General features: G+C 37.9%; 1 protein-coding gene across 2 annotated transcripts in view; it reads right to left on the reverse strand.

Annotated features, from left to right (window-relative positions):
* Positions 1-2,322: 2,322 nt before the first annotated feature.
* LOC126175787 (transcriptional regulator ATRX homolog) overlaps positions 2,323-12,021 on the reverse strand; it is a 483,984-nt gene continuing 474,285 nt past the window's right edge. For both annotated transcript variants that reach the window (XM_049922765.1, XM_049922764.1), the window contains one exon: positions 2,323-2,918. In XM_049922765.1, coding sequence (XP_049778722.1) covers positions 2,827-2,918 — 92 coding nt within the window. In that variant the 3' untranslated portion in view covers positions 2,323-2,826. The remainder of the gene's footprint in view (positions 2,919-12,021) is intronic.

Here is a 12,021-nt window from a genome sequence, read left to right on the forward strand (position 1 = left end):
CAAAATTAGTGTTAGTCTTTCGACAAATACAACATTTGAAGACAATGACCCAAAGCTGGTGTTCAGTGACATCACTGCCTTCAAACAGGCTCCTGCAACATCCTGTGATGTGAAGAAGTGCTTTTCCAGTTACAAAATTATCCTCAGCAACACCCATAGTTCTTTGACAATTGAAAACCTGAAAATGCACCACATGTTAAATACTTTGGATTACTTTAAAGTCGTGTGTAGTAGTTAAGAGCATGGTTTAACTGTATGGATACGTGTTACTGTTTTAAGTGTACTTTGTGATTTTTCAGGCACATGCAGACATTTTAAAAATAAGTGACAGTTACTTTCAAACACAGCAAAAAATAAGCACTATACCCACAGTTTGTTCAGAAGTGAATTTTGTATGACATGGTATATAAAAAAATCAACAAGAATGACTTGTATATAGTCATACTGTATTTTTTAAGATCATTTTAGGTCATAAATGCACACATGTCTTGGCGTTTTTTGGATCATTAAAATCCAGGCCCTACCCATTACTTTCTCTAAATAAGGAACTAGTTGTGGTTGACAAGAATGATATTTTCTGAATTTATGCTGACTATGTGTTAATAAATCATTTTCTTCAAGGTAATTCATGATATTCAAACACAGTACAGGATGATTCAAAAAGAAAGAACAGATTTCCACTGTTTATCATAGACAAACTATAAAAGATAGAAAAACATTGCATGCCATTGGATAGAGTATGGTTTACAATTTTGACACAGCTGTGCTGCTGTTTGTTTGTAGAAACATAGCAACTACACTACAAGAGAACTGTTTTGTGTGTAGGAATTTGCGCAAAGGCAATCTATTGTTCAACTGCAATGTGCATTCTGCCATCCATTCAGTACGAAGCCGCTTCTACAAATCATATTTAAGACTGGCATACAAAATTCTTGTAACCTAGTTGCATATGGAAAGGGAAAAGAACTGGTTGACCACTCAAGTCTGATGAAAATGTCTCGTTTATCCGAGATGCGTTCACACAGACCCCTCAGAAGTCCAAAAGATAAGCAGGTCAAGAACTTCGATTTCCTCGAACAGTGTGGCATGTTCTGAAACAGCGCCTGCATATGAAGCCTTACAAATTGCAAATACTGCAGCAATTGCACCATGGGAACCATAACAGAAGGTACAAATTTTGCATTTCAATTTTCCACAATATGTCAGGACACTTTTTCTGAATGACTCATCTTTTTTGACAAATCAGTGTTTGATCTATAGGGGTAAAGCAAAGCACCATAATGTAAGGATTTGGGGGTCACAAAATCCTGGTATCGTCATTAAACGTGAAAGAAATGCACTGAGACTGAATGTGTTTTCTGCCTTTTCTGTTCAAAAGTTTATGGACCCTTCTTTTTTTGCGGAGGAAACTGTGACAGGAATATCATACCTGGACATGCTGCAAAATTGGTTGTTTCTCCAGCTTCACAAAGATTCCAAGATTTCATTTTCATGTATTCTTGAGGAGCGACACTATCTCACTACCTTACCAACACCAATTGTATTGGAAGAGGTTGTCAAGATCTTTTTCATTGCTTTGGCCTCCCAGGGCACCAGACCTCACATTTTGTGGTTTTTTCTGTAGTTGTACTGTATATAAAAGACAAGAGTCTTTGCCACCTATGGCAGCTACTCTTCAAAAAGCTTAGAAACTGAATTGTTGAAGCTGTCAATTTAATAACAGGGACCTGTTGATTTGTTTGTGGAATGAAATGGACAACTGTTTTGATGTTTCTCGAGCAATGCATGGTGCTCTTGTTGAGTGTATGTTATAGTGTCTGTGTGAACATAAAACTCTGAACCTTCCTCTATCCAGAGACATGTGCAATGTGTTTCTATTTTTCACAGTATGTCTTTAATAAACAACTGAAATCTGCTCTTTCTTTTTGAGTCATCCTGTATATGTTCCAAAATACTACTACTGCCAATCAACAACAGTGATATGAGACTGTAATTCTGATTATCACTCCTATTTGCTTTTGTAAGTATTGGTGTGACCTGTGCAACTTTCCATTGTTTAGGTGCTTGACCCATCATTGAGCGAGCAGTTGTATATTACTGTCAAGTATAGGGCTATTACACCAGCATACTCTGAGAGTAACCTATTTGGATTACTGTTTGAAAACACAGTAACTGTACTGTTCTTTAACTTTCTTCTTCTCACTTACTGCCTCTCTACCAGCCTCTAGGTGTGTATACATAATGAAGTGTTCACTCCATGGTACATACACATTCACAACATTGTGAATAATTTATTAAAACTGAACTTACAGATATTACAGATACTAATATTACAGATATTTTCTCACTTACAAAAACAAAATTACACATTTTTTATTGTATTTCATATATCCAATAAATTTATACACACACAAACAAAATTACACATTTTCTCATGTATTTCAGATAACCAATACTTATGTACACCCAATATTGTAAATTCAATGGGGAATAGGAATGCAATGACTGTTTTAGTGTGTAAAATTTTCTCATCACCCAACGAAAAACAACCATACAGCAATTCTTGCGCAACAGTGATTCTCAAGAGAAACAACGAATACTTCACATCAGAGACTGTTATTACAGAGTCAAATTTCATGACCTACTGTAACAATAACTGATCAATATATTAGAAGCCACATTTAATCCATAAATATATTTTTTAAAACACATGTAAAAAAATTATACCTTTATGTACAAACTAAATTCAGATAAATAATAGTTACTGTATAATAAAAAGTTTTGTACACAAATAGAAGCACATACATTCATCTTAGTTTAAAACAACTAATCAATAATTTCAATACTGTCATCACTAGGTGTGTGTTGCTGTGGCAGTGAAGATACAGTGTTTTCCATCTGAAGACCCAGATTTCTACCTGCAATAAAAGTTCAACATCATTAGTTGAGTATCTACTGAAACTGAATGTAATAACATAATTGACTTTGTTTTGGTTTAAAAGGTTTTGATTTTCAGTTCAGCAGCTGGGTAAGAAGCAGATTAATTTGTCTAAGCAAAACTTTTACGAATGGGAAATTCTATAAGACTTCCATTACTACAATTGACAGCCAACAGGAAATTCTCAACACCAAACAGTATCCACAGTGCAGATGCAGTAGAAAGGTAACATCACTTTATGTCATATTTTTGGCTTCACTTTATTCTCTGCATAAGTATTTCATTTTCTGCACAAGTATTTCATTTTCTCTCTCTCTCTTAAATCTGTATTCTATACATAGAGGTTTTATCATCAGACACCACACCGTGTTTTATTTGTGAAGTCTTACTATCTAACATAAAACTGTAATATGTTTTAGAGAGAGGATAGATCATTCTCTCTCTCTCTCTCTCTCTCTCACACACACACACACACACACACACACACACACACACGGGGTGGGGAGAGGAGGGGGGAGAGGGGGGGAGAGGGGGGGGGAGAGAGAGAGAGAGAGAGAGAGAGAGAGAGAGAGAGAGAGAGAGAGAGAGAGAGAGAGAATGTTTCAGGAAGTGAACTGGTCTGGAGTAGAAGACAGACAGGAAGGGTGTGAGGGGAAATTAAAGATACATGTAGCAGCATGAAAGCAGGTGGAATGTGACAGGTACAAAAGGGAGAAGGTAAGTGAGAAGATACAGAGACTATCACAGAATGGGACCAGTGAATCTGGGGTGAGTTCGCACCTATGTAACTCAGAAAACCTGGTGAAGTAAACTACATTACGGAGTGCACCAGGCCTTGAAACATGGTGTCTAGTTGGCCTTGGCCACACTTTTGTCAGTGGCCATCCTTCCAAATAGATGATCTGCTCAGAGTAAAGTCTATGTAGAATGCTGAAAAACCTTTTCCATTTCCAAGTCACGGCACTTCAAATAAATTCTCAATCTGACAGCTCTGTCTGTCATAGTCATCAGAAGGAAACATGGGCAGAGTTCTGCTTACATAGGTGCTGTAGCAGTGTGTGGAACCTTACAATGATGGGACGAAATGACATTATATGAGAAGGCGAGTCGGTAAACTCTTGACAGCTGTGAACTGCCATGGGATTCAGTGATATCAGATGGTGCAAGGGGCTGGACCCAGGTCTGAAACTGCAGCTCCCACTTCCTACAAGTATCAAGCACTCATATTAATTTCTGCATGGTGTTTAAAGTCTGCCCTGTAGCTCATTAAGGGGCTCCGGAAAGGCTCAAAATCATGAAAAGTTCAATTTTTACTTTTTTGCATTTTCTGAATCTGCAGACTATTACCTTTTAATAGATATATAATTTATTCAATTCCGAAGACTACAACTATTTTTAAATTTTTTTTGAAATGTGTTCTACATGGGCGTGACCCACTGTGGCGCTGTTAAACTGCTGTCAAATGGTGTTATTATTAACGTCCGTGTTCATCAGGTACATTTTAGTGATGCGAGACAAAGTATGTGTTGTGGCTAACTTGTGATGGTTCAATATATATCACTGGTGTGATTGTCGATTGTTCCATGTTTATTTACTCTGTCGTTATCTCGAAAATATTCGTAATTAATTCTGTTTCTTGAGTCTCTGTTTTGTTGAAGTATAATAATGAGTAAAAGTAAAGTTATTAGAAATCCTCTGAAGGCTTTTAAGAAAAGGAGAAATGTTGGAAAGCCAAAGGTATGTGTTATTACTGTAAACAATAAAGACGATAGGTTCTAACATGGTACGAGCGATGCTTGCTTTAGACAAGGAACGCCTTCGGGCTGCAGACAGGGCTATAAAGAGTCTAGAAATACAAGCAAGAGTAAACAGGAGGAGGAACAAGAGGAAGCTGGAGGAGTAGTTTGCAGAGGATGAAGATAATCCATCCTATGGACCTGGAATGCACTAAAAAGTTAATCCAATCTTTGTCGCTCGATTCCCAAAATTTTTATTTTCTCATACTAATTACATGTTTTCTAAGGATCTTCCAAACATTTGTTTCAAACTTTCAGTAAATGTTACACAGTACCTTTTGCATAATTTAGCACAGCCTTTTTCCAAAAAACTGTATATTTTTGAATATATAAATAAAAAATTGCAAAAAAATGTTGTGAATTTTCATTACAATTGAAAAAAAATCATCTTTAATAACTGAACAAAAATTTTGTAAAATCCCTGTGTTAAGTTGTAGCCCATATTCCAATAAATAATCTGTAAAAGGTTCAACTTCCTACCTCAAATACTTTGTGAGGAAAGATGTAATTTATAAGCGTTATTTTAACATTGCAAGTATAGGGCGTTCCGGAGCCCCTTAAATGTGTACTCCTGATCTTGGTTGAAATTGTTGCAGTTTCTTCTAGTCTTGGCCACCTTCTTTATAATGGAGTCCTCAAAAGATGATGCATGAGCCAAGGCATTCATCTTTTCAAATTGTATCTTTTGTCCACTCTCCAAGCAATGTTCAGCCATGACTGACTTCTCAAGCTCCTGTTGCATCTGCTCAAAACAACACTCAGTGACAGAGCGAATCATTTGGATTATGTAGATGCTGCCACATTACCAGGCTTACTATAAACACTGGATACTTGGAGACTTACACTGTTTTTAACAGTGTTTAATATATTTCATATCTTAATCTGGTCTCAATCAATGTCTTTGCAAATTCCTTTCAAGATCAAGTGGAAGCAAAGACGGATGCTTGAGACTTGTCAAGTAGTGGCAGCAACAGTTTCAAATATTTTACTTGTTAGAAGAAATTATTAGATTAAATGAAGGATATAAATACGTTTAGCAGGTGAAAACCACTGATGTTAGAGGCAGTAGGAAAGAGGACAAAAGATCTGTAGTTATGTACTAGTTGGGGAAGAGGTGTGAGCTAGTCCTTGCAGAAAGAATTAAGAAAACAGTGCTGAATTCCATACTTCAAGAAAAGTAACTGTCTTAGCCAAGTGGTAGAGGATAAAGGTTCTTTATGAAAGAATTTTCAAGAAAAGAATCATATTGTGATAGGGTGCCAGGCAGGAAATAATACACGGATTAGGGCAACAAAATCGATAATGTCTTGATTAACAATACCTTCAGCAATGAACAGTAAAGCTGTTGAGTTTGTTTTGGTTCGGAGGTATTGCAAGCAGTCCCAATTTAATAGCTGTAAGAGGCAGGTTAAAACGGAGTAGGACTGACCCCTCCTGTCATTTAAGGGGTAAAATGGTTTGGCTTGTGGGATTTTATGATTCACTGTCTTCATCTCAATAAGAAAGAAAAATTGCCACCATTGATAGTAGAATATTTACTGCCTGCAACTTTTTTAAGGTAGGCAATTAGTATTAAAATAAGTAAATAAAAGTAATTTTTTTCAATCTGAAACGTGCAGTAGAAACAGAGATCAAAGAAAGCTTACTGCACAAGATTTCAAAGCATATTCTATGCACTCTGTTGCTTGGAAGAATGACAAACCCAATAAGAATATTTTTTTTATTTACTTCAATCTAAAAGACACAAAATGAAACTTCACAGGTTGAGAGGGTATGTGGTGTTATTTCAAAAACAACAATATGGAGTGAACTTTACAAAGATCATGGCAGTATGAGCCCACGTATCAGTATGATATTGCACCACCCTCAGGCCTGGATGTAAGCACTGATTCAGTTGGAAGTCATTTCATAAAAAAATTGTATCATCTTCTGAGACAGGCTGGTCCACAAATGCTGTAGGTAGTCCTTGATACTAGCACTGGGACAGAGGTGGTCCTAAACATTTTATCTGGAACAGATATGAGGATCTTGCTGGCCCCATGTGAATAACTCAGCATTATTCACACAATTCATAGACACACATGCCATATGCGGAAGAGCACCGTCCTGATGAAAATTGGCACCCTGATAATGTCCATGAGTCAAAGCACCTGAAGACATCGGATGTCCATGACATACTGTTGGGCCATCAGAGTTCCCTCAAAACCAAAGAGCTGTTCATTTACTCTTAAATCTTTGAATGTATGACGAAGCTCTCCCAACGTATTTTTGTGCAACATAGTATATCACCCATCAATGAGTTGACATGACTAGGAATACTGCAACCTATTACATGTTGGTTTCTCAATTATTTGCATCCTCAACAGAAATTTCAGTGCTACATCCTCTATTTGGCCACCATTCAAAAGAGATGCCGCAATTCCAGATGATGTGGGTGTCAGTGCAATATTTTTTTTTGTGATCATATGGTTAAAAAAATAAATGAAAAGATAAAAGTTTGGAGTGTGCCTCTGGGCATATTTAGAAAAAACAGTCGGCCACTTTGGCCTGTAATTGCATGCATAATTCTGTCATATGATATGCATTCTTTGGAAGATATGTTTGAACAAGTGTACCCAATTCATTGACATCAAAGTGTTTTTCTCATTGTAAATCACAATCAAAAAGGTCATTTGGAGAGTTATTCAGCACAGTCATTCACAAGTGTACCAGTGTTTTGTTAGATATTTCATGCACATGTCCTCAATCACAAACAAAGCCTTATTATATAATGATAAAATGATCTGTGTGTGCTCAAAAGTTCAGATTCTGATTTGTACCACACAAACCATGTAGGATATTTTCACTCATGTAGTCTTTGTATTTTTCCCAAATATCTTTTGGATCGGATGGGAAGCACACTGTCAATGCAACTGCAAATGATGTCTGTACTTGCTCTGATTGAGCAGTATTCAATGTATCAGCAAGTGAAGTCTCCCAATGTGCACATTTTCAAGAAGATTTAACTCTTGGAAAGCTTCACAATAAGTGGCACATACCTAACAATTCCCCGCCATGAACCATGGACCTTGCCGTTTGTGGGGAGGCTTGCGTGCCTCAGCGATACAGATAGCCGTACAGTAGGTACAACCACAACGGAGAGGTATCTGTTGAGAGGCCAGACAAATGTGTGGTTCCTGAACAGGGGCAGCAGCCTTTTCAGCAGTTGCAAGGGCAACAGTCTGGATGATTGACTGATCTGGTCTTGTAAGAATACCCAAAACGGCCTTGCTGTGCTGGTACTGCGAACGGCTGAAAGCAAGGGGAAACTACGGCCGTAATTTTTCCCGAGGGCATGCAGCTTTACTGTATGATTAAATGATGATGGCGTCCTCTTGAGTAAAATATTCCGGAGGTAAAATAGTCCCCTATTTGGATCTCCGGGCGGGGATTACTCAAGAGGATGTCATTATCAGGAGAAAGAAAACTGGCGTTCTACGAATCGGAGCGTGGAATGTCAGATCCCTTAATCGGGCAGGTAGGTTAGAAAATTTAAAAAGGGAAATGGATAGGTTAAAGTTAGATATAGTGGGAATTAGTGAAGTTCGGTGGCAGGAGGAACAAGACTTCTGGTCAGGCAAATACAGGGTTATAAATACAAAGTCAAATAGGGGTACTGCAGGAGTAGGTTTAATAATGAATAGGAAAATAGGAATGCGGGTAAGCTACTACAAACAGCATAGTGAACGCATTATTGTGGCCAAGATAGATACAAAGCCCACACCTACTACAGTAGTACAAGTTTATATGCCAACTAGCTCTGCAGTTGACGAAGAAATTGAAGAAATGTATGATGAAATAAAAGAAATTATTCAGATAGTGAAGGGAGACGAAAATTTAATAGTCATGGGTGACTGGAATTCGAGTGTAGGAAAAGGGAGAGAAGGAAACGTAGTAGGTGAATATGGATTGGGGCTAAGAAATGAAAGAGGAAGCCGCCTGGTAGAATTTTGCACAGAGCACAACTTAATCACAGCTAACACTTGGTTTAAGAATCATGATAGAAGGTTGTATACATGGAAGAACCCTGGAGATACTAAAAGGTATCAGATAGATTATATAATGGTAAGACAGAGATTTAGGAACCAGGTTTTAAATTGTAAGACATTTCCAGGGGCAGATGTGGACTCTGACCACAATCTATTGGTTATGAGCTGTAGATTAAAACTGAAGAAACTGCAAAAAGGTGGGAATTTAAGGAGATGGGTCCTGGATAAATTGAAAGAACCAGAGGTTGTACAGAGTTTCAGGGAGAGCATAAGGGAACAATTGACAGGAATGGGGGAAAGAAATACAGTAGAAGAAGAATGGGTAGCTTTGAGGGATGAAGTAGTGAAGGCAGCAGAGGATCAAGTAGGTAAAAAGACGAGGGCTAGTAGAAATCCTTGGGTAACAGAAGAAATATTGAATTTAACTGATGAAACGAGAAAATATAAAAATGCAGTAAATGAAGCAGGCAAAAAGGAATACAAACGTCTCAAAAATGAGATCGACAGGAAGTGCAAAATGGCTAAGCAGGGATGGCTAGAGGACAAATGTAAGGATGTAGAGGCTTATCTCACTAGGGGTAAGATAGATACTGCCTACAGGAAAATTAAAGAGACCTTTGGAGATAAGAGAACCACTTGTATGAACATCAAGAGCTCAGATGGAAACCCAGTTCTAAGCAAAGAAATATTATGGAAATGGAAGAGGATGTAGATCAAGATGAAATGGGAGATACGATAATGCATGAAGAGTTTGACAGAGCACTGAAAGACCTGAGTCGAAACAAGGCCCCCGGAATAGACAACACTCCATTGGAACTACTGACGGCCTTGGGAGAGCCAGTCCTGACAAAACTCTACCATCTGGTGAGCAAGATGTATGAAACAGGCGAAATACCCTCAGACTTCAAGAAGAATATAATAATTCCAATCCCAAAGAAAGCAGGTGCTGACAGATGTGAAAATGACCGAACTATCAGTTTAATAAGCCACAGCTACAAAATACTAACACGAATTCTTTACAGACGAATGGAAAAACTAGTAGAAGCCGACCTCGGGGAAGATCAGTTTGGATTCTGTAGAAATACTGGAACACGTGAGGCAATACTGACCTTACGACTTATCTCAGAAGAAAGATTAAGGAAAGGCAAACCTACATTTCTAGCATTTGTAGACTTAGAGAAAGCTTTTGACAATGTTGACTGGAATACTCTCTTTCAAACTCTAAAGGTGGCAGGGGTAAAATACAGGGATCGAAATGCTATTTACAATTTGTACAGAAACCAGGTGGCAGTTATAAGAGTCGAGGGACATGAAAGGGAAGCAGTGGTTGGGAAGGGAGTGAGACAGGGTTGTAGCCTATCCCCGATGTTATTCAATCTGTATATTGAACAAACAGTAAAGGAAATAAAAGAAAAATTCGGAGTAGCTATTAAAGTCCATGGAGAAGAAATAAAAACTTTGAGGTTCGCCGATGACATTGTAATTCTGTCAGAGACAGCAAAGGACTTGGAAGAGCAGTTGAATGGAATGGATGGTGTCTTGAAGGGAGGATTTAAGATGAACATCAATAAAAGCAAAACGAGGATAATGGAATGTAGTGAATTAAGTCGGGTGATGTTGAGGGTATTAGATTAGGAAATGAGACACTTAAAGTATTAAAGGAGTTTTGCTATTTGGGGAGCAAAATAACTGATGATGGTCGAAGTAGAGAGGATATAAAATGTAGACTGGCAATGGCAAGGAAAGCGTTTCTGAAGAAGAGAAATTTGTTAACATCGAGTATAGATTTAAGTGTCAGGAAGTCATTTCTGAAAGTATTTGTATGGAGTGTAGCCATGTATGGAAGTGAAACATGGACGGCAAATAGTTTGGACAAGAAGAGAATAGAAGCTTTCGAAATGTGGTGCTACAGAAGAATGCTGAAGATTAGATGGGTAGATCACATAACTAATGAGGAAGTACTGAATAGGATTGGGGAGAAGAGGAGCTTGTGGCACAACTTGACGAGAAGAAGGGATCGGTTGGTAGAACATGTTCTGAGACATCGAGGGATCACCAATTTAGTATTGGAGGGCAGCGTGGAGGGTAAAAATTGTAGGGGGAGACCAAGAGATGAATACCCTAAGCAGATTCAGAAGGATGTAGGTTGCAGTAGGTACTGGGAAATGAAGAAGCTTGCACAGGATAGAGTAGCATGGAGAGCTGCATCAAACCAGTCTCAGGACTGAAGACCACAACAACAACAAACCTAACAATTAACTGCTCTCAATTATTAGAAGGACGTTGGCTAACATACACTGATTGACAGTAATTGCAAGTAAATGTGAAAGGATTCTGTACCATTTCAGGTGAATACTGTGCAAATGGCCTAATATGTTGGTCAAATATAAATTGGGACATCCCAGAAATCCTTTACCTTGTTTGTGACTTTGTAAGTTGTTCAATGATGCAGTCCATGTATAGTACGCTGACACTTCAGAGTTATGTAATGTATTAGCAAACATATAATTCCTGCACAATGAGAAAAATGCAGTTAACATTGTTGGCAGTGACGTCCATGCTCTTGCATTAGCATTTTCTGTTGTGAAGTACATGTGCTGTCCATTTTCAAGGTCTACTGCCAACAGAACAACTGTTGGAAGTTCTTCATGGATTGGAAATGATAAACTATGTTATACCGCTCCACTGATGCTAATAACGTAGCATCCCAGTTGTTATTGGTTGATCTTACTGACGGATGCTGTTGCAATTCCTACTTCAAAACTGCCAGATAACTTCCTTCACTCACATATTTTCAAATCTACTCAATCAATTTCACCGAATTGTGATTCTCAACACTAATATGAGCTTTGTATGTTTTTAAGAGTAATGGTGAATACAGTACAGCCCAATGATTATTCACTCTAATATCATTGTTTTGTACTTTTAAAGTGATAAGATTCACTGCCATCGTCAGTTCACTGTTGACAATACAGTGGATATCTGTCATTTCAGTGGTAAGTCTTGGAAAGTATCTTGGAAATTGTCTTTTGCATTTCCAATCAGCATGGTGAACTGTTGTTAAATAAGCCACCTGAACCATGAATCATGTTTTTGGTGATAAAGTAAGTCTGGACCAGTGTAGGCATCTGGTATTTCTGCTGAGATGTCTTGAGCAATTTGATGTGGTGTGACTTGAACCAACCAAATTAAAGTGTCTGTACATGGTAATTCTCTCTTTTTCCATTCAAAAGATTACATCCAGCAGCATGTCTTTAAA

The sequence above is a fragment of the Schistocerca cancellata genome, chromosome 3, assembly GCF_023864275.1.
Source record: "Schistocerca cancellata isolate TAMUIC-IGC-003103 chromosome 3, iqSchCanc2.1, whole genome shotgun sequence".
NCBI classification, from domain to species: domain Eukaryota; kingdom Metazoa; phylum Arthropoda; class Insecta; order Orthoptera; family Acrididae; genus Schistocerca; species Schistocerca cancellata.